This window comes from Camarhynchus parvulus, chromosome 2 (assembly GCF_901933205.1).
Source record: "Camarhynchus parvulus chromosome 2, STF_HiC, whole genome shotgun sequence".
Taxonomy (NCBI): Eukaryota; Metazoa; Chordata; class Aves; order Passeriformes; family Thraupidae; genus Camarhynchus; species Camarhynchus parvulus.
Window position 1 is genome coordinate 99,715,417 of NC_044572.1, and position 23,496 is coordinate 99,738,912.

Sequence of the window (23,496 nt, forward strand, 5' to 3'; positions counted from 1 at the left end):
GGAAGAGCTTTCCTGTGTTATTGATAAAGCCACAAAATAATGCTGGAGAAACTTGGGGATGTTTTTGGTTTCCATCCATTCAGTGAGCAGCTCTGTTTTGTCAGTCCTCTGCACTGACCACTAGACAATGCCATTTCCCTTAACAGTCATAAAGAATGTTGCTCCTAATGATTAACTTCTGATCTATGTGGAAGTGTTCAGTAGTCAAGAACAGATTTCCTTTATAATTGCATAGACAGTAAATGATGCTTTGAGACATCGTTTGGATTCTGCCAGGTTTGATGTCTTAGAAAACGTGATGAAACTGGAACTGCTTGAGTACATGACAGTTCTCTGTTGTTGAGTTTTACATTATTCTCAGGTAAAGATGATAACATTTTGATGCTTCCTAATTGATCAGATTGTAAAACCCATCAAAACAAGACCAGCAATCAACAAGAGTTTCTATAAATAGGTATTTACTGAGCAAGATGAAAGTTCTAGACAGACTCTGTGACATGAGTTGTGAACACTAACATAGTCTAGGAGGCAAAAAAAATCAGACCTTTGGTAATGCATCTGATTTTTAGAGAGCTTCTGCACAGCCTGTGCCCAGTTCTGTTTCATCTGAAATAAGTGGTGAAATTGTGGATTAATGAATGGAAGATAAATCAAGCCTGGAGGAAATTTGGATGCTCCTAAGAAACTTTCCTGCTCTGCTGGGGCAGCTGAATATTTCTAAGGATGCCTACTCAGCATACATTTGAGTGGAATGAATTTCCTTATTGTAAAGCAAGACAAGCTCATAATTTAGGAAGATAAAATAGTTACTGACCACTGCTGGTACTGGGGAGTTAAACTCACTCTGAACCAAAAATCAGCTTGAACTCTTTTTTTAAAACTTTTCTTGAACCAAAACTGAACTTGAATATTATTTTGAAGTTTAACTGAACTTCATGCTGGAAGAGAAGAATAACAGTTTCAGTCAGAGGTGAATGTGAACTAAGCTTAAAAACTGAATTGCTTGACTCCTGGTGAGCCACTGCAGGCTGTTCCCCCAGCTGCTGACAGGACCAAGCAGGAGGAGAATAGGTACGAGGAGCAGGATGTTTTCATGTATTCTTAGGGAACATGGATCAAGAGACATAACACACTAGTTAATCATCACTGCAAATGTTAAAGCCATTTCCTTCCCCACAGGTCCCCAAAGCAGGACTCTCATATTGTAAGAATAACAAATATAAACCAGCACTGTACAGCAGTGACTGCCCTGAAAAGGCTTCAGTAACTTCTCTTGCCTCTCGGTGGAACTTAATGCCTTCTGCCTTTTTATATAGAGGAGTTTTATTTCTTCAGCTAGTTTAGCACTCATTTATGGAGCTCGCCAGCTGTATGGATTGTGATAATGTAATATATATACATGTATCCATAGCCAAGCCCTTGTTATATTATTCAGAGTCTCTGACTGTTAGAACAAAGGCATGAGTTCATGATTCAAACAGCCAAACATGAAAACTCAGGCAATTAGAAACTGTTTTTCTGAACAGCACTGCTTTGGACAGTCAGCTCAATACAGTCAACTTCAACTACCAATTCTAAATTATTATATTCTACCTTGTGGAATTGGTGACACAAAACATTCTGGACTTTTTCCCTCCCAGTAGCTCTCTTGGCTCCTGACTCAATTCACTGCCACTGATTTTGCCTACTGGATGGAGTAATAACAACATTTTTCAAAAACACCCCCAAGTTATCACTACAGAGAAGGTGACAAGATGAGGTAGAGCAAATATTTTCATGCTGAAGTTTGTTATTTTCTAAAAGTAAAACTCTTTGTTAAGGCTTCATCAATCTCCCCAGGGCTAAATGTTTTAAACTAAGGTGGATGTTACACATCTGGGGAGCTGAGATCCTGGTAGCTGAAAGCAAGGGAAAGAAATGCTGATAGATGATGAGATAGCTACATCCACTGCTAGCACATTTACTGGATGCTGAAGGACTCACACAGTCCTGGCAATTTCCTGTGGTTTGCAGAGGAAAAGAGAAAAACTGTGTGGCCCACAGTGTGATTTCAGTAAGTTGTATGCCTTTAGGGAAGCAGCAAACCTCTTGCTTTATATTCAAATTGCTTTTGCATCACTTTAAACAACTGGCATTAGCTAAATAAGCTCCTGGCCTATTTCTAATCATTGTTCTCTATTAGGTACACTTAATACAACAGACACTTTCCCCATTAATTCAGTTTCTCTTTCTATATTTAAGTCAGTCCTGTGCTTTATTGCTTCCACGCTGGCTAAAGTGCCTCTCCAATTTTCAAGTTAATGCATTTATTGTTTCTGTCAACAGCTGAGCTACAGAAGGTGTACACAATTCTTGGTTAGGCTTCATGTATTTCTTTATACTTTTTACCACTCCAGAGGTGTGTGGTTGGACAATGGATGTTTCGTTGTTCTCTCAAAATTCTGTGTATGCAAACAATTAACTCCTAGCAGTTCAGGAAAGAGATGTTGTTACTTACACAAAAGACGATTTAGCCAAAAGGTGGCACTGCGGCTGCATAGATTTTGCAGTAGATGAACAGTCTGGTAAAATGTAAGGAGCCACGCAATGCATTTATTTAAACTCCTCTTTTCATACAGTGTGAATGGAAAGTATTGAAAAGTGGCTAATTAATTCCCAAACACTAGCATAAAACCAATGCTTTCTGAAGTAATGAATTTGGTAACTCTACTCTAAAGATAATAAATACTTCATCCTGGCTTTAGTTAATTTGAAAATCTCAAAACCAAAACAAAACCAACAAAACAAAACAAAAACCCCCAAACCCAATCAATATCTGAAAATGTGTTGCCAAAGTGCACAGAATGTTTCAGCTGTGTATGTATCCTACACACAGAGACTACTATTATTGTTGCCTCTAAGGCAAGGACAGCTTCCTTGGAAACTTAAAATTTTTAAGATGGATCCTGTGGTCTTAAAACAGTGCTGGGATTCACTTTACCACAGGCTGATCAGACACTTCAGCAGACTAAGTACTTGCTGATCTTAGTGTTCTGCCACCTACAGACACCATCACTAGGTGTATTCACAAAGATTGATGTGCACAGAAACCTGTGCCAGAATATTGAGAATCACATATCCAGGCTTGGTTCGTGCTGAAGATGTGTGGGTGAGCCACACTGGGCCTGAATGTGGAGAGGGAGGGAAGGAGTAACCTCCACAGGCTGTGCCCTGACACCGAGGTGTCACATTCATCCTGCTAGGATGGGGCTTCCTTACAATCTCTGTTAAGATGGACAGAGGTTACATTTTAACTCCACACACTGCCTGTAAGCTGACTGTACCTCCTCAGAGGAGGCTTAGGCTCTGGTGATAGGGTTCCTTTTATCAGACTCATTAGGCACATGGAATTACTCTCTGTAGCTGGTTTTTCTTAGCTTTCCTGAGCATTTTCATATATGTAAGTCTAGAGTTCTTCACTTCTCAAATATACTTGTATCAAATTCTGTTAGCACATTACATAATATTTGAGTATCTGGATAATTGCCATTATTCATAAAACAAAAGTCAGATGTCTGCATGGCTCAACACTTGTCATTTGAACCCCCCAAATGCATAGTTTTAATTTTTTCTTTAAAAGACCCCTTGTACTTTCCTGTGAATCATGTTCACGTTTGCAATTATTTTTCTTGCAAGAAGAATACAAAAACACTTTATTTTAGAAAGTACAGGAAAACAAAATATGCTTAAGTAATTATAAGAGGAAAAAAAAACCCCAAAACAAACATTCAAACAAGACTTCCAAGAGCAAAATCTAGGACTCTTTACATTTGAAGTGAGACTGGATGAGGTCCTTCACCAGGAAGAAGGGCTGAGAAATTATGTCAAGGACCACAGGGTCACTGCTCCTGCTTTCTCTGACCCCAGAGTGAAGTTACCTAAAGCACTGCCCCCAGGAAGAGGATATTCAATCTAAACTTCCCTCATTTAAGTGTGACAGAGCACAAGACATTGCCAAAAATGAAACACATTTTTACTTGTATTGATAACATTAATAACTTTATATTTTACAGCATCACTATTCCAACCCCGCCTGTGAGGTTCATTCAGCACACGCACAGGGACACACCAGCTGGGCCTGGAAGCGGTCCCTTTAAACCCACAGCATTTTCTAACCAGCACCGTATTTTAAAGGGTAAAAAGCTTTCCAGAAAAGTCAAATACATTCCAGCCACCGGAGATCTATTTTTTTCCAGGCGACAATTTTCTTGTGGACCTAAACGCGCTGCTGAAAGGGGAGAGGGAAGGGGGGGAGAAGGAGGAGGGCCGGAAAGTGAACAGATTAGAGAAAACCGCTCCCCAATCAAGAAAAAACCCCGTTAACAGCAAAAATTTAAAAGAAAAAAAAAGTGAAGAAAGAAAAAATTGTTAGCACCCCTCCCCAAAACCAACACGGAAAGAAGCGTTAGGGAAAACCGGCAAAGTTTTCAGCGCAGAACGGGAGCCGCCGCGGTGGCAGGACGGTCCCGGCGGAGGGGCGCGCAGTCAGGGGCGGGGGCGGAGGAGGCGCGGGGCGGGGCGGGGCGCACCGCGGGCAATTCCCTAGCGCGGCGCGGGGCGCTCCCGGGTGCCGCCGGCTGGGCCCGCGCCGTCGGGCGAGCGGGGGAGGGCGGTGGGGGAGCCCCGGAGGGGCGGGCGTGTGCGTGCTCCGGGCCGGGGGTGCGGCGCGGCGCTGCTTGCATGGGCTGCCGCCGGGATGCGGCGGGAGGCGTGAGGCGGCGCGGCTGAGGCGAGGAGGGGACGGGCGATGCTCCGCCGCCGCGGCGGCTCCGCTCACGGGCGGCCCTAGGAGCGGCGGTGGCGCGCAGACAGGGACGGCTCTCCGGCCGGCCGGCCGCGACCCCCGCCCGCCGCGATGGCCAGCGAGGTGGTGTGCGGGCTCACCTTCCGGCTGCTCCTGCCCGTGTGCTTGACTGCCGGTACGTCCCTCCGTCCCTCCCTCCTTCCGTGGGTCCCCGGGCGGGTGCGCGTCCCGGGGCCGTGGGATCGCCGTCGCTGCCGGCCGGGGCCGGCGGCTTGGGGGATGCTCCGCTCTCCTTACTCGTGGCATTTTCCCCGTTCCGCTGTTTCTCCAAGAAACTTTAAACTTCGTAACTCTCCCCTTATTTCTTATATGTATGCCGTTGTTACTAATTTTTGTCGCCGTTGGTGTCCGCCCGGGGGTGCGGGGCTCCCACGTGTGGTGGGGTGCTCGCGGCCGCGGCACCGGCGTGCGGGGCTCCGCGTCTTTTCGCTCGGAACAGCTGCCGCTGCTTTCCGAGTCCCGCCTCGTCCTTCATCCTCGGGCAAGGCGTGGGAGAGAAGAGGATTCAGGGTTTGCCCTACAGGCAGTGTTAGAGTTTCGGGGGTACTTTGTAAAGGGAAGAGTGAGTGTCTTTCAGAAGGAGCAGTTCCCAAATTTACAGAGGTTTTCAGGAGGTAGATTTTCCTTACTTTGAGAGAGAGAAATTTCAGTCTATTAAAGCGCGTTACTTAGCAGGCGGCCATCCAAGAAACTAATTATTTCTGGATGGAGAACTGCGGTGTCCAGCCGTGGGTGAATATGTTATTATTAATCCGTGCCCTCCGCGCAATTTGAAAAAAACTCTGCAGAAGTTCCGATTGCCCGATTGTTAGATCGCAGGACCGCGGGGGTGGCCTCGAAAGCCGCGGTTGCGGAGGGCAGCTCGGCGGGGGCGGGTGCCCACCGGGGCGGTGGGGTGGGAGATGGAGAAGGGGGGGCGGGAATGGCACGGCGCGGAGAGAAACCCGTCCATGGTCAGCCCGGCGTGGCGCATCCTCCGCGGGCGGCGGAGCGGTGCCGGCCGTACCTTGCGCGGCAGCCGCGGCGCTCCCGGGCTGGTCCCGGACCGCCGCTGGCCCCTTCCCGGCCGCACGGAGCGGGCGCCGAACCGGGGCTGCCGGGAGCGACTCCCACCCTCCGTGCGGCCTCGCCGTCCTTGCAGGACCGCGCTGCCCAGCGGCCCCCGAAACACGCATCCTTCCCGGGGCTTTGCCCTTGACTAACCCCGTGGCGGCCCGGCCAGCGCCTCTCTATTTCCACATTTCTCCCTTCACCCTGCCCGGGAGCTGCCCGATACTCTGGTTCCAGGTGCCCTCCCCTGCCTCTGACTTCTCCTCCGGGAAGGAGGACGTGGGTCCCATCCTCAGCCCCGCTGGAGGCATGCGGGACCCAGGGCGCTCCCTGGTGCCTCGCGGTGTGCTGCCCTCCGGCCAGGCAGTGAAAATGCACTTTTCCCCCGTCTCTTTCCCGAGGCCGTGTGGTGGGTGCTGTTAGCATGGTTGTATGAGGGATGAGATGGAGGCAGCTTTTCAGACCATCACCAGCAGCTGCACCTGGTGTCTGCTCCTTCTAGAGCCCGTGGCCTCCCCGCAGGTGTGCAGCCCTAGGCTTGGGTGGCCAGCGCTGGTGCTGGGAAGGGCACAGTTCCACTGATCCATGGCAGCAGATGAGGGGATTTAAGGCTGTCCCTGTGCAACCAGGTGTCTGTGCCGTGGTAGCTGGTGTGCAGGAACGCTGTATGCAGAGGAGCTGGGTGGTAATGCATGGGGCAGGTGGTGGGATGCCCTCAAAGCCAAGGGTTGGGGGTGTCAGGCAGGTCTTTCAAGGCCAGTGTTAGTCATAGAGCAACCTCCCTGTTTGGAATCAGCCGGGCCCCATGTTTTCTTTAAATTTATGAAGGATCTTTGAAGTATGACGATGAATTTACTGGAAAGACATGTGGAGCAAAGAAAGGATTCTGGAAAAGAAATGGTGTTTAGGTGATTTTTTTTTTTAGTATTATTCTAATAATATAATAGGTTGCTGTGCTATTAAAATAGGAGGGGTATTTTTCTGTCAAGTGCTCAGACTCTTTCTGTATCAAAACAAGTTCAGATAAAATGGTTTTGCTGTCCATATTCCCGATATTTAGTAACGCAGAAGTACTTTCGCATTGCAGTAATACTTCCACAGATGAGAACTGATGTTGTCATGAATTGCTTATGCTCATCAATCTTACTCATCTGAGGGTTAATCGAAATATAAAACCTGAAAGAGGCACTTCCCATTCTCAGTATGAAAAAGAACTCCCACTGTGGAACTCTTGGGTTTGGACCTAGCGATCTTGTTCAGTTGGATTTGAGAGAGGAATTAGTAAGTGGACAAACAGCTTTTCTCTTACCTTAGTTTACTGTGTCTGTAGGTGTTATTTTTTCCCTCTTTACAAACTCTTAGCAGAGCCCTCACTAGGAGGAAAATCGCTGTCTTCACTCTTGCACTTACCTTGTGTCTGCACCTAAGTTATCCCTGAACCAGTGTTCTCTTCCTTTCCAAAGCACCAAGGAAGTGTTTCATGGGCTTCTGGAAAAGGCTTTTTAGAGTGATGGTTTTTTGTGTGACTTATGGGGAGGTTACATCCACAGCTGAAAAGCTGCTGCAAGGACTCATTGCGAGACTGATGCTCTTGTGTCTCCTGCCCCTGTCTGGGCAGTGAATGTGTCTGGCACTGCCAAAAGGGTGGAAATGCAGAGTGGTTCTTCTGGTTCAGAATCCATTGTGCGTGATTTAAAAATGTTCAATTACTACAGTTTCTTATCATGGTATCATTTGTTTTTTTGTTTCTAAGACTAGAAAGTAAAAAGGTTGGTGAGCCCTGACCATGTATGTGGAGGGTGGTGGCAGCTGTGGCAAACTCATTAAAAATAACACATCTGCTAAGCTGAAAATGAATTATTTAAATACTGTTAAAATGGTTAATGCTTTAAGTCTTAATACCTTAAATACCTTAAGTTTACATACTTTTAAAATAAATACTAATGCTAGTTTGCATTTATGAAAAAAATACCAGTTTGTTGGGATGAAATACTTTCCAATCACTGATCAGTACCACATATCTGAGAAAACACAATTCCTTGTAAGAATTTTCAAGATCAGATCTGTAGCACTGAAGCCTAATCATATGCAGATAATCCTAGATATTTCCATTTAAAGCTCAAGAATGATGAGTGTCTGATAAAGACATGAAACTTAACACACACAAAATAAAAGGCTTTGGAGGTTGAAAAGCTTATTGTAGGCTTATGACTTCAAGGTTGATCTTGTCATGTTATTTTCATGATAAAAATCTTATATTCAGTCCAATGTGATCCTAGAGTTTGAACTAGTAACTTAGAGTAATGTGAAACTTATTGCAAATAAAGTAGTGTGTTTGGTAATAAGACTGAGAGAGTTGGGTACTTTATTGGATTTTTTTTTCAGTGTGATTACTACAATGTGATATTTTTTCTCTACTGTAGTAGTACAATGCTGAAAAAACAAGTAACAAAAGAGAGGAGAGGGAGCTTTTGGCTCTGGTGGTGGAAAGCAGGCTCTTTGTATTTTGTCTTTGAAAGCTTGAGCCTTGGTCTGAATCTGTCTTCTGTTGTTACTCATATGTACTTGAAAAATGCAAGAAGTGATTTTTTGTGTTGAAGTAAGACATCAGAGCAATCTTTTGGTAATTGCTTTCTTTGGTTTATAGAGACTTGAACCACAAAGCTGGCTTACTTAATAACAGTTTTTAATTATACTGCTTCTAATTGTTTTTGTTCACACACAATTCATTAGTTTTCTCTTAAGCCAAATATGGTTATTTTCAAATGGGGTGCTGGGGAAAAATGCTTAGGACGTTTTTCCAGAGGATGGCTTTCTCTGGGTTTTGACTGATGCTGCTGGATTGTGTGTTATCAGCAAATGGGCTTCAGTGAGGTAGTTGCCTGGGCCAAGTGCTTCCCAGAAGTTACACTTGCTTTCTGAACTCTTGAATTTTGACCCAGATGAACTCAGAGTTGTAGAAGCTTCTAGAAAGTTTAGAGTTTTCTGAGGGGTTGAGTGCAGGTATCAGTGTTTTGAAAGCAATGGCAGATAAAAATAAAATACTTCAGAATTTTTTTGGTGACAGAGTTCAGATATTATTCGGAAATTTTCGCAACTGTCTTTAAGCCAAATACTTAAACTCCTGGTAAATAGCAGGAATTCTTTTTCTTCATTTTATTTATTTTATTTCTCCTTTCAGCAACCAGTGCTCATGAGAATGATACTGAATGAATCAGAATTAGCATCTCTTCAGGATATGAACAATATGTTACAGAGAACATTTCTTAAATCATTACAGTATTTTCAAAAGTACATATATTCACCTGCTGGAAGTGCCTCAGTGGGAGTGAGGTCTATGTTCTGCCTTGGAAAGAAAAAGTAGATTCCACGATGCTTGGGTGATCTTTTATCCCCAAATTAACAAATATTGATGAAAATTTTGAAGGGGAAATATCTGAATTACTACATTACCAGGTATTAAAATGCTTCTTAAATTACATGTTTGAAGTGTATTTCAGAATCTGATATCTCCCTATGTGTTTTGCTGCTTTGAATTACTGCAACTCACATTGATTATAGAGAGAATAAATTGGGCAGCTGTAATACTGAGGCAAGCCTGTGGAGGCAGTGAACCATGCTGTACTTCGATTATTATTTATTTTGTGCTTTTCATTGATTTCACTGGAGGTGGCTGTTCAAGAAACGATCATAGAATACGGTATTTTGTTGCAGTTTTTAGGTGACTGAATGATTTTTATCTGCCTGTCTCTGCAGGTGATGTCATGGTGATGACATAGCAAGTTGTGATGCAGGACTGCTCAGACTAGAGGGCAGTTTGTGTAGAGACATTGCATGTGTCAGAGTAAACATACATATCAAAAAACTTCGACATTTTTAAAATTGAAATAAATTTCCAGTAGATGGGGAAAGTCATGCTTATTATGTTTTAAAATTGGTCAATTACTGAAAAGATGGCAAAGATCAGACTGGTGGGGGTTTTTGTCATAATGGTGACATTGGGAAATATTTATTATGATGTACCAAGAGAATGATAGGGACCAGCATGATAAAAATTCACATAGATTTCCCATTGCGTTTTAAAACTTTGTGTTGTCCCAGAACACTCATAAAAGTATTAGTCACAGCAACAGAAAGTCTAGGAACCATTAGTGGGTGGGTAGGATGCTGAAAAAAAGTTAACTTGGATGTCAGTTTGCACAAGAGATTCTAAACCAGTTAAAATGGAAGCTTTCCTTCTCCATTCAAATGTTTTAATTTATTTTACCTGATTTCTTTGACTACAGGAAATTTTACCTTGTTCAGTGGGAGCTGGTGAAAGGGGTCAAGTGGGAGCAAAATATCCACAGCCTTGCAGGAGCAACATTCTCCACGCTTGTAGGCGCAGGGTTAATGTTCTTGTGCACAAAATGGCATTGCAATCTCTGTGGCTTCAACCTAGGGTCAATTAAAATCTAGAGGAAAGAGTTTTTGGGAGAGTGGGGAGGCAGCAGTCTCCTGCAAGTGCAGTGCTCCCTCTCTCTTGTGTAACGGCCATCTCGGGTTGGCTGCCTTTGCTTCTTCCCTAGCACTCAGGCTGAAAAACCACTTAAAGATGAATCCCCCCCACCCCTCCCCCGCCAAAAAAAAAAGGAATAAAACTTGTCTCCATAGGTTTTTACCTTCTCTACTTATTTATCCTAACCATTCTGTTAAGTGGTTTGAATCCACTTAATTAACAAGACGAGCTAAAGCCAGAACCTATAAGTGTGCAAGGGTTAGGGCTTACCTGGTGGGTAACTTATTCCACAGATAGTGTTGAACGTGGAAGTGGAAATCACTGGGAGGCAGCTGCCTCATGAGAGTTACTTGAAGAAAGTGGACAGTTTGCCTGGGGACTGACAGAACTGGAAAGCATCTGAATCCTTTATTTATTGTGCTGGAGCTCATGCAAATCGTGTCATGCATAAACTTCCCTGTCTTCTAAATTACAGGTGGAACACTGAGCTATATTTTGGTTTTTAGTTCTTTTTATTTTTCTTTTTTTTTTCTTTTTAATCAGAGCAATCAAATCAAAACATGAAATGACAGACCTGTGTGTATTTGGTGATAACTCATTTTTTAGTGGGTGTTTCTGAGAGATGAAGATCAGGGAAGAGAATGATAGTATTATTGCACCTGTATGTGTGTAGCTATGGTGCTTTTTCATTTCAGGTATTTGCTAAAAGTCCAAAACTGCAGGAAACAACAACTGATACACAATAGGCAGGGGGACAGAATTCAACAGTTTTAACCACTTAAACACAAAAATAATTTCATGTTACATCTTTACCAACATTTTTGTTGAAGTACCAGAGTTGCAAATGCTGGCACAAGCCGAACGACTTCAGAGTGGCTGGTGTTGCTAAAAGGACTCTTGGAAGGAAGTATCATCCAAAGGATTGTATCTGAAAGGGACACCAAATTATGTCCTCCTTCAGAACAGTAAAATCTTTTCTGCAAGTGTATAAAACTGAGTGTTTACACTCCACATTTTCTTCTCTACAGTTTTTTCACTTTGAAATGATAACCATTGTGAGGCTGTGGTGTCTTTTTTTGAGGATAATGTTTGGTTTGAGGAACAACAGTAACTACTTTCACGTGTTAGGCTGTAGCACTCTGAAAAGCAGTCTGTTTAGTTTCCGTTGTGAAGAATGAAATTAGCAAGTTCTAATTAGTGAGAAAGTCTGTGTAGTCAGCAGATTGTTTTAGCCTTTCCAATATCTTCAGGTAGTTCTAAAGGTACTCTAAGTATGATTTGCTAGTAAGAGGCTGTAAAATGTTTTTTCCCTGTACTGCAGTAGATTAATCAATATTTGTAACTAAATCAGTCCAGATTTGTTTTTTAGGGTAAAAGTTTTCTGTAGCGTTACTTTAGTGGTGATCACAGGTCTTCATTCTGTCATCCTGACAGGTCTCTGAAGCAGGTCAGAAGCTGGTAGTGCGTGCATAAGAAGTTTTCAGAATGAGTGAGGGAGTCTTCTCATTCTTTTAGAGAATGAGAGAAACTGGTATACTGGGAGTTATTTTGTCAGATAAATCAGCTGTTTTGGTGTGTTTGTTAGAAGTATATCCTTTGATGCGTTATGTTCAGGATGTGGTTGTATTAATGCATTTCTCTTTTCCTGAGGGTCTTACCTGTCTATTTCCTATATTGAGTAGGCAGTTGTAAAACCTGAATGTCACATTAAGGTTGCTATTATGTATTTTAATTTATTTTATATCATTAATTCTGAGCTGCAGTGTTAGCTTTGATAATATCCTGTGGCAATGAATTCCATGGGTGAATTCCACCATGAATAAAAAGTAGTACTTTTAAATTAAGTTTGAGTTTGTTGCCTTAGTAAATAATCCTTTGGATGGGAGAAAGTATGTATAATCACTTAAATCAACAACAGTGTAGTGTTCTATTTACTCTAACACTTTAGAATAACATTTGCAAGTATAAAATCAACCATTAAGATTAACTGTAGAAATTAACAACTCTGATTTTCCAATCAATTGTCCATTTCTGAAGAGAAAGGGATGAGGTTTATGTAATTCTGCCTTCTTCATAAAAAAGGAGTTTCAGGACAGGATACCTTTACAGCTTGTATAGACAGCACAGTGTAGCTCTTCTCTGAATTCATTCAGGCAGTCTTTAGTTTGGAAAGTTTTAAAACTTTTATAAAAGTTTTACTTTTATAAAAGTAAAACTTAAATTGACAGTGTGTTTGTGAGTGATACACTAATCACTTCCTTTTGGGCAAAATACTCTAAAGCCTGGGACTCCAGACATCGCATACTCTGTCTACTGTTTCCAAGCCATCTATTAGTTAATATAGCTTGGCAGAATCATTATTTAAAACTGAAGTACCAAGGGTTGTTCAAGTGGGGATCAGTTCTGTCCCTTGATCAGAAGTTGCATAGATGACTGGAAAAGATTTCCCGAAGGGTTGAGGTGGTGTGTTCTGGACTGCTGTTGTGCTGAAGCATGCCAAACACTATGGGGTTAGAGAGGCTAAACAAGAACAAGTGCTGTCGTCTTCCTAGTTGTGCTAATGCCACTCAGTAAACAGTATGTTGATATTTGGTTTTTTTTTTTTTTTTTAAGATGTGCTATTAAAGAAATCAGCTCCTAGGTAATTTGAGGAGCACTAAACTCCTTTTGCTAGCAGTCATATACTCCAGGTTGCGTGTATACATTATTTTTAAGTGCAGATGTAGGTTGCAAAGGCTCAGAAAGGAATGATCAGTGAAACATACTGGGTAGCCAGTGTAACCCCCTCCACTTTTGCAGTTTGATAGTAGGCCTTCATCCAAATTGATAAATCTCCAGCTGTGAAAGGTGATGTTGATTATAGCATTAGGCATCTCTGGTGATGTTGATTTGCTTGTCAAGGAAATCTAGCAAACAAGTACAGTGACACTCTGAATTTCATTTTACTACATTCTCATATATTGGGAAATGTCTGGAACATGCAAAATGATTGCATAGAGGCTACATCTGTTTTTGTTATGCATTTCTTCCCTAGTTATATTTGTGGCTTTTCCAACACCTTTCAGAATCGTAGTTTCCTGGTCACTGAGAATAGATTATTTCATAAGCCAAAGGAAAGTGAGGGAAACTTGTCTTCATAAATCCTGATCGATGTAGAAAACTTTTACAACCATAAATAAATATTAGATCATGTTGTCATCTGTGACAATATTGTCAAACACTGTCAAAGCAGTATTCAAAAACATGTTTCAATTAATTGCTACTTCACTCCATGCTTAGAATTTAAAAAACCTGCCCTATCACTTTCCTTAATAACTTTGTTTTTTGACACAGTTACTTAAATACATTTCTACAAAACAACAAGTTAAAAACTACATATTTTAACCCTTCAAAACTTTGTCAGAGACCAGACTTTCTGGTGCATGTATTTTGAAGGGCTCTTCCAGTTGCAAGCACAGAATTGTAATTATTTTCTTTGGTTTTGCATGAGTCATTGACACCATCAACATTTTCTTTGAGGGCAGTAATTGTATATTTCTCTATAGAAAGTCATAGAGAAATATTTGTGCCTTTTCTGAATGCTAAATAATAAAATTGTTTTCTTCAGGTTGTAGTGTTATTGGCCAAAGAAATTCTGTTGTGATAACTGTATCATCAGCTAGAAAAGCTGTGTAGTTGTCTTGATTCTTCTCCTTCGTCCTCCTCCTCCTTCTTTCTTGTCTAGGCATTTAACATGTCAAATAACTTTAATTTGGAGAATAAAGATCTGTGAAGTATGACCCAAATCATCTTGTTTGTTAGCTAAATGTGGGGCATGTGTATTTGCAGTATAGTGCTAAGTAAACAAAACCCACCACTTCCATAGCTTATTTTCTCAAAATTGAAAGGAAATCAATAACCAGCTTTTAAAAAAATTGCTTTAAACAAAGTTTCTTTGCTATGTTCTTAAAGCATCTGGCAAAGATAATCAAATTTATGACTTTCTTATGTCATTTCAAAGTATAATTGGGCAACACCCCCCAACAAACCAGTGTTACACTGCGTCTATTTGTGAAAATATGTTTCAACTGGAATCTCTATAGTTCATGGTTTTCACTATGCTTATTCTTATTAACCTGTATATAGACTTTGTTGTCATGTGTAGAGTTTTACTTGTTAGCCATTTGTTTTTATTGAACTGAGTGAATGACCTCCATCGTGATGCTGTTGGTGTACACAAACACGGCCCGTTTCTTGCAGCTTTTTGTTGCCATCTGCATGTAAAGCTTCACAGTTACTTGAAGATCTTGACAAATATTTTTCTTGTTAATGTGCTGAAAACATAAGTAAGCATACTCATTTTTATGTGTGCTTGAAAAAAGATCCTTGCAGTTTATCGTACCACAGTGATTTGAGGCATAAATTGCTTAGAGATACAATAACTTTATGTGAAATAAGCCACTGTCAACTTTTGGCAGCTTCAATAAGCCTCTCCTGATGCCTACATTTTTGTCATAGCATGTAGACAGACTGAGGAGTACGAGACAGTCCCACTGTGCTGTTTGGAGGGTAGAAATCAGGGTTGACCTTATGATTTAAGTTCACCCCTCCCTTTAGAAAAGTCCAAGTTAAAACAGAGAAAAGAAGCAATACCAAAAATCCTGTTTCCTACATCTTGGCTGCTGGATGAGCCATACTGGCAACAGTAAGGAAATGGCAGAAGGTCCAAGTGATCATTAGTGTGCCCCAGAGGATGAAGCAGTTGGAGTTGCTAGAATTGCAGAACAAGAGTATCAGGTTATTTCCTGCCTGTATTTACTGTTACTGTATTTGGGGGAGTTCCGTTTGCTTCTTCCCCCTGTGGAGTTTGCTGTTTCCTGTTGCTTTTGGAATGGAATAGCAGTAAGATTGTTCCAGTGCTACACAATATTGCAAACTGGAAGGAACAAGGATGTCCCATTACCAGAGTATCCTGCCTGCATAATTAATGCCTGTTAGTTGTCCTTGAAATACTCAGAAATGAGAATATAGTAGTTGTTTATAAAAAAGACAACAGCATGAAGAATGAGCTAGCCAAGTCACCGGATTGAGCCTCTGTTTTGTGGAGGAAGAATAATGTTCTTTTGCAGGCCGAGAAATTCCACAGTTGTTTGGTTTGGGTTTCTCATGCCTTCTTTTGAAGCAGTTGAGGTTGGCCACACCCCTGCCAACCCCTGCCCCAGGTTTCTGGAGTGATTACGGGAGGGGCATTGGTCAGTCTTTCTGTTTCCCTCCTCACAGCATCCCAGGCTGGGAGGCACCTCAGGAGATCTCTCCAATCTCCAGCTCAATGCAACACTGAATTTAACTGTGATTGCTCAGGGCTTTTTCCTGTTTGGGGTTGAAAATCTCTGAGAACAGAGGGCTACAGCCTTTTCCAATGCTTAGTTAATCTCACAACCATTAGGATTTAATTTCATTTATTTTCCTTCATCTCTTATATCCTCCCAACTTCCATATTTCGCCATTGTATCTCAGTAGGTACCTTTGTAAAGAGCCTGGTGCTGTCTTTTCTGTAACCTCCTCTTAGGTCAGGAAGCTGCTGTGAAGTGACCAAAACTGCCTTGTCTTGGAGCTGAATGAACCCAGGTCCCTCAGCCTCCGCTGTCTTTGGTACCATCCCCTAAATGTTTTGAAGTATATCAACATATCTTGTTTCCTGAGAGGGGCCAAAATTGCATGTGGTTTAATGATAACTGAAGAAAGGAAGTAATCCCTTCCCTTGGCTGTGCTGCACTTGATACAGCCCAGGGGCTTATGTTGAATGTCCCAAAGGACACTGGATTGGGAACTTTTTGACCTTGTTTGAGTGTAACAAACAGAAAGTAGACATTTACCGTTTTTATTGTTCCTTAAAAGAGAAAAAAAAAAAGCCACCCCAAAACACAACTCTGAACTTTCAAACTGTGATCAAAGGTTCTCAAGTAAAAATAAATTCATGTTTGGATATTATATCTGAACAGTCAGCATTGTTACCCAGGCAGAACTTGTCCGAATTTTTCTTCTTCATTTTTCATTTAAGAACTAAGCATTAAGTCTTTGCAGTAAGTCCTAAACTCTCTCTCCTCACATGAAAGTTTGTTCTTCAAGATGTTCTAGTTATGGCTTTTGAGTTTTGATCCTCAAATGTGTAGCAGCAGATCTTGGAAGTCCTCCTGGGGGGAGTTGTTTCTTCAGTCTCTGTAAACTCACTGGTACCTCAAATCTGATGAAAGTGCAGATTTCCATTCTTGGTTTTAAAATAGATTAATTCCAGCCTGTATCTGTAGGGCATGTTTGATTTGCTGTGTTTGAGTGCATATGAACTGCACCCAAAAGCTCAGAGAAGTTGAACTTGTGTTTCTCATCTGAATGTGCTGATTATTAATGAATGTTATTCCGTAACACTGGCACCAGCATCAGTCACTGACTTGCAATGAATGGAATGATGAATGAATACAAGACCTACAAAGTTTATTCCCAACTTCAAGAACTGTCCAAAGCTGGCGTTTCTAAGGAGCTAACTAGCCAGTAAATTATTGGCATTATTTTCCCAGCAATCATGTTCACATACTTGAATATTTTTAATTAGTCAGTATTTCTTGTTATTCTGCATAACTTTAACAGCTAATTTGTTTTAAAACCACAGGAAAAAATCAGCTCTGCATGTTTCTTTATTGCATTCTTTTCTCCTACATGACCTCCATCTCATGTAGAACTGACAAATTACTTTTAGCAGTAGTTATTTTACTTTTGGGTTGCAATTTTGAAACAAGTATTTGAAAAACTGGCTTGTGTTTTGGCCATATGAAACACTTTGTGCTGATCATTCAAAGAATCTGTTGTGCTGGGTTCTATAAATCCAGCAGAATTGTCTCTTTTTTTTTCTGAAAATTGAAAGATTTATTATTTATTTCTTTGACTGTAGTGTTCAGTTAACTGTGGTGGTTTTAGAGAGTCAACCCACTGTATATTGGAAATTCGCTTTCCTAGCCTCTTTCATTATACAGGAAGCATGGGAGGAGTTACAGTTTAACTATATGAAAAGTTGAACTGTTTGCGGCATGTAGCATTTGATAAAAGGCAAGTTATTGATTCCAAAAGTTACAGGCAGCTACTGTTTTCTTCTCTTGTTCTGCACAGATATCCCCTTGGGTGCTAGATGATTAAAACATGGAAACCAATAATTGGTATAGTTGTAGCTGCCCAGATGACTTTTCTGAGGGCTCTTTATGCTGTTGTAGTTGTGGGAAATATACTCAAGTGTTCCTGTAGCTTTTCAGTCTTCTTTCAGATTTGCATTTTGCATGTCATCTATTGCTCAAACCCGTTTTTTATTGTGAGATCTTCTTTTCTAAATATAAGACATTGAAAAAGTAAGTTTATATATGCAGGGAAATATAAAAATGGTGTGTATTTTAAAAATTGTTTTAATATACTGGTAATTTTAGCTTTAGAATTTCATAAAAATTGTGTTACCAAAATGTTCACATTTTTCTGATATTCTAGTAAGAAGTAGGTCTATCTCTCCTGGTATGTGAGAAATGAAAAAAAGAAACTAGAGAAGATGGGCCTGACTCAGAATTCTCAGACCCCATGTAATTTACTGAATCATGCTTGCTTGGAGGTATCCATCTTTTTTGCAAATCAGATTCAGCAAGTTTCCTTTTTGCATCCCATGTCTGTGCATAAGGAGTGAATCAAAAGTTACAGAGGTGGGGAGGATGAGCATGCTACAGAATAGCATTTTTAAAATTCATATTACTATAAAAGGTAGCAAGGTAAGTCAAGGTAAGCGTATACTATTTTATTTTTACCTTCAGGTAGTGAATAATAAGTAGGCCTCGGTAATAAATGTATTTGTAACATTTTTTACAAGAATTGATACAGTTGTATTTTTTGTCATGTTGATGTTGACAGCTAGGATTTGTTGCTTAATTGATGTAAAACCTCACATTTCAGGTCAGCTGACTCTTTCAGGCATAATGCAGATATATATTTTAAAATTTTTTTTTCTTTTAAAACATCATATTGATTCCCAAGGAAGTTGTCCAAGAGCAATGCTGCCAGTGCCAGAAGGTTATTTGAAAATGCCAGTGTCTGAATTCCATTAATTAGGTAACATATAATACATCATCTTCACGAAGCTGAGTAAATCAGAGGAAAATGTAACACCAAATTGGAAAGAAACTGCTGTTGGAACTTCAGATAACTAATAATCAGCTTGTCATTCTCTTCAATACTGAGGTATATCTGTATCTGATTAGATTGTTCCTTACACTTAAAATAAGAAATAATCTGAGATTCAGTCTCAAAGTCAGCAGAAGCCGTCTGGTTAGTGTAAGACCACAAATGATGTCAATAAATTAATGGTGTCGTGGGTGTGCACAAACAGTGGAGAAGGAGACATTAAGAAAGTTTCGGCACAAAGGAAGGAAAATGTCTTTCCTGAAGTGGTTAATCACGACTGTAGGTGAAGATACTGTTGCTGTTGTTCACAGAACTGTTGTTAGCACATTAAAGTTACTTGTTTCATGCTGGTTTTTATCAAAATCCTGTCAGAAAACATCGCTTTTCAAAGGCTCCTTCCACAAGCAGTAACATAATTGTCTCTTCTCATGAACATGGAAAAAAGATTCCTTAGACTGTCAAAGTAGCCTTTGCTGCTAGTGGTTTTTGCTTCTTTTTTTTTTTGAATTGCTGCTGTCTGAAAACCAGATTCATGTCCCTTATGGATGTTGAGTGTTCTGAGGAAAAAACCACAAACAAATTGCCTCCTCATTTAATATTGTCCTTTGCAGTTTTCTTGCAAAAGGAAGCTATACAAAGATGGCATACTTCATGGCAGTTCAGCCTGGCTTCCTGTCAGTTTTATGTTATGGTATAATTAAACTCATTATATATTTAGATTGCTTCTAAGAGGTCATATCTAATAAGGGAGAGGCAATATAGAGTAGGATAGAATAGAATAATTTAGGTTGGAATAGACTGTTATAAACCCCGCTGTTGATCTGGCACTGCCACCACTAAACTATGTCCCTGAGCACCACATCTACATGCCTTTAAAATACCCCCAGGGATGGTGACTTTGCTGCTTTGCCAGCCTTTTCACTGAAGAAATTTTTCCCAATATCCAAGTTAAACTTCCTCTTGTGTGACTTCAGACTGTTTCCTATTGTGCTGTCACTTGTTTCCTGGGAAAGGAGACTGAGGCACGTTTTGCCACAATGCCCTTTGAGGTGGGTGTAGAGAGCAGCAAGGTCTCCTCAGTGTCCTTTTCTCCAGGCTGAACAACCCCAACTCCCTCAGCTGCAACTTGTTAGACTTGTGCTCCAGACCCTTCACCAGCTCCATTGTCCTTCTCTGGACATGCTCCAGTACCTCAATGTCCTTCTTGTAGTGAGGGGCCCAAAACTGAACACAGGATTCGAGGTGTGACCTCACCAGTGCCCAGTCCAGGGAGACAATTGCTACCCTGGTTCTGCTGGCCTCACTATTTCTGACACAAATGACCTTGTAGTATTTGAATCTTTGTACCTTGCATTGATTTCTTGTGAATTTTGAGTGGTCAGCATCCCACAGTAATCATCTGGCTTCTTATTTTGGAAATAATGTTAGTCAAATATAGAATGGGTAGTGCTACCTGAAATATCTTATATTTAAAAATAATTATAGCAAAGATGTGATATGATGTTTTCTTTGAGTCAGAATTGCTGAAAGTAGTAATATTAAACAATTACATCCTAATAATTTAGATGATGATCCTGTAAGAGAAATCAGAATTTTTTCCCAGTATTTAACAGGCAGGGGGAAAAATTAGACTTAGCCCCACATAAGTTTCTTAGATATGTGTGATGGGGTTTTGTTAACTTTTTTCAGTGCACTGAAAAATCTGAAATTGGGCTTATAACCAAAAGAAAAATAATCTGAAAAAAACTTAACTATATGAATTAGGTGTGAATGTGAATCGTGGTACAATGGTAACAGTTTGATTTCATTAGGTACCTGTGTAAGACACATGGGTAGCACTGAACACTATGATTACATGTTGCTAGCTTCCTAGGGAGTAGAAATAGAAGCATTTAGCATTCAAAATGTCTGTGTGAAAGGATGTGCTAGAAAATCCAAAGATCCTGTGAAAGAGCTATGAGATGAAACAAGCTAGTAAAAAGCATAAAGAGAATAAAAACGTTCAGTGAGTGAGTTAAATTTACCATGGTCAAATCCAGAAAGCTGTGCAAATGGTTTGCATGGTTCAGAACATAACCAGCAGTGCTGAAAACATCTGCTGGGTTGAGGGTCAAAGACAGCATAGCAGCAAATCTTTTGCTAGTGTTCAGTGTCATCAGGCATAGTATCTGCCCGGACTTTCAGTGTTTGCTGAAAAACATACGTGTGGCTTAACATGTGTTTCTTTCTGAAGATCTCTCTTTTAGCAATACGTAAATGATTTTGTCTGTTAAAAGATTTCAAAAGGTTTTTGCTTTCTTTGTTTGTTGGTTTAAATAGTGCCTGTGCGGACATCACCAGTAAAACTGACTAGTTTATTGGCTGGGATGATGGTTCTCTTACAAAGCACAAAATTTTGCAGAGGGAAATCTGGTTTTATCTTCTGTGCAGTAGTAATGGATTATCTTGCTGATCATGTTGTTGTCATGGCATTATTGAATTCCTTAATGTGTAGTGAAGTAAATCAGCTGACAAAAATATGAGAGTGTAGGTGTATTTAGTTTTACTACATGAAGTGATCTGACTTGTTTTTGTGGTAAATGCTACAAATCTGCAGAAGTGTAAATTAATGATTCCTCCAGTATTAGAATTGGTAGATGGAGGAGTTTTACCCTGAATTATCCTTCCAGGTGAAAAAGTATGACAATCCTATCCCTGGAACAAGACTGAGACAGCAGAATATTAAAAATTCATAGTGGTGGGAACAGATTTCTTTTGTATATAGCTAGGAGGGTATGTGAACACACAAAGGAGGCATTTCAAAGTATATATAAAGTAGCTGGTGGGTGAATTTAAACTCATCTAGCAAGAGATAAACAGATTTCCCTAGCCCACAGTAAAATTCTGCCCATATTTTCCAGCAAAGAAGACTGTAGTGGGTTGACACTGGCTGGATGCCAGGCAGCCACAAAAAGCTGCTCTCTCACTCCTGTCCACAGCTGGACAGAGGAGAGAAAATTTAACTGAGGGTTCATGGGTTAAGATAAGGACTGGGAGAGATCACTCATCAAATGCCATCAAGGGCAAAACAGACTCAACTTGGGGATATGAAATGAATTTATTACTAACAAAATCAGAACAGGACAAAAAGAAGTAAAGCAAACCCTTAAAAACATCTTCTGCCCACCCCTGCTTTCTTCTACATCCTGCCATCAATGGTGCAGGGATGTGGGGAATAGGGGTTATGGTCACTTTATCATCTGTGGCTTATTCTGCTGCTCAGGGAGAGGACTTACTCCCCTGCTGCACCATGGGGTCCTTCCCAGGAGGTCCTTCTCCATGAACTTCTCTGGCCTGGCTCTAACTCATGAGCAACAGCTCTCTGTGAAATGCTGCAATGTGAGTCCCTCCCGGGCACCAGTTCCCCTCAGACTGCTGCAGTGTGGGTTACTCTTCCATGGGCTGCAGTCCTCCAAGGACAGGCTGCTCCAGCCTGGCAGCAGGGCCCCTCTCTCCACTGGTCTGCCACAGGGTCACAGCCTCTTCCCAGGCATCCATCCATGGGTGCAGGCTCCTCCATGGGCTGCGGGTGATGTCCCCACCCCTGTGGGTATCCATGGGCTGCAGGTGGATCTCTACATCCCTGTGGATAGCAGTGGGCTGCAGGGGCAGAGCTTCACTGTGATCATCACCATATGCTGCAGGGGAATCTCAGCTCTAGGGTCTGGAGCAGCCCTTCTCCGTCCTTCTTCACTGACCTTGGTACCCACAGAGTTCTTCTCACATGTTCTCACTTGGCTCTTCTCTGGCCACAATTACAATAGCGTGACAACTTTTTTTTTTCTTTCTTCTTAAATCTGTTATCATAGAAGTGTTACCACTATTTATAGTTGGCCCAGCCATGGCCAGCAGCATCTCTGTCTTTGGAGCCACCAGGGATAGGCTCTGCTGGGCATGCTGGAAGCTTCTCACAACTTCTCACAGGAGTGACCTGTAGCCCCCCTGCTACCAAAACCAGGCTATGCAAACCCAATAGTCTTTCCTTTTTAGAAACCACATGTCCTCATGTGGGAGCTGGTCTGCTTCTGAGCTCATCATTTTTCTGGAAAAGCAAGTCATGCTTTATAGGGATTGCATTGGTGTGACTCCAGAAGAACAGTCACCTTTATTGGACGCAAACTGAATTACAATTGAAGAAATGCAAATTGAGTGTAATTTATTGGCCTGCTGAATGTCACAGGAGGGAACAATTAATGAGGAAGATAATGATGTACTAATGTAATTGTAGGGGAATTTGGTTTCAGGTCATTTTAAGCCCCAGTTTATGCAGTATTTGGAGGCAGGTAGATAAGGGCAGTTAAGCAAAGACCAGGAGAGCAGGAAAATGGAGTATGAGGGCTGAGAGCACAGAGAGAAAGGGAGATGTTAGTAGAGTGGGAGATGGGGTAGGAAGTTTCCATAGAAAAGGGCAAAGAAATCACTGTCTCATTTGAGACATAGTGAAATGAGTAGATGAGTTCAAAGAGATTAATGAGGTTTGGAAGCAGGATAGGAAGCTGAAGAAGATAGCCAACTAGGCCAGCTGGCAGAGTGATAACACAAACATCAAATAACTCTGTTGGTAGAAAATACGTTAGCTGTGGTGGCCAGCAAGAATGTGTGACTTCTAGAAATTACAGGGAAGGAGGTGACAGGACTTCTATAAATAACTGAATTAAGGGATATAGAAATAGAGAATTAAATACTACCTCTAAGAGGCAGTGAAAATAGAAGTGTAAATTCAGAGGAGAGACGAAGATTATTTTGTCAATCTTTCAGAGCACCTTTGGGAAGGTGACTAAGCACGCAAGGAGAGACATCAAAAGTGACAAATATGAGGTAGTGCTGAAAAGAGGGAGTGGTGAAAAATATGCATTCCAGAATGGAATTTGGTATTTTG

At 41.2% G+C, this 23,496-nt stretch overlaps 1 protein-coding gene across 4 annotated transcripts in view; it reads left to right on the forward strand.

The window, feature by feature from the left end:
- The first annotated feature begins 4,684 nt into the window (after positions 1 to 4,684).
- PIEZO2 (piezo type mechanosensitive ion channel component 2) overlaps positions 4,685 to 23,496 on the forward strand; it is a 286,587-nt gene continuing 267,775 nt past the window's right edge. For all 4 annotated transcript variants that reach the window (XM_030967574.1, XM_030967591.1, XM_030967583.1 and 1 more), the window contains exon 1: positions 4,685 to 4,958. In XM_030967574.1, the coding sequence (XP_030823434.1) occupies positions 4,895 to 4,958 (64 nt within the window). In that variant the 5' untranslated portion in view covers positions 4,685 to 4,894. The remainder of the gene's footprint in view (positions 4,959 to 23,496) is intronic.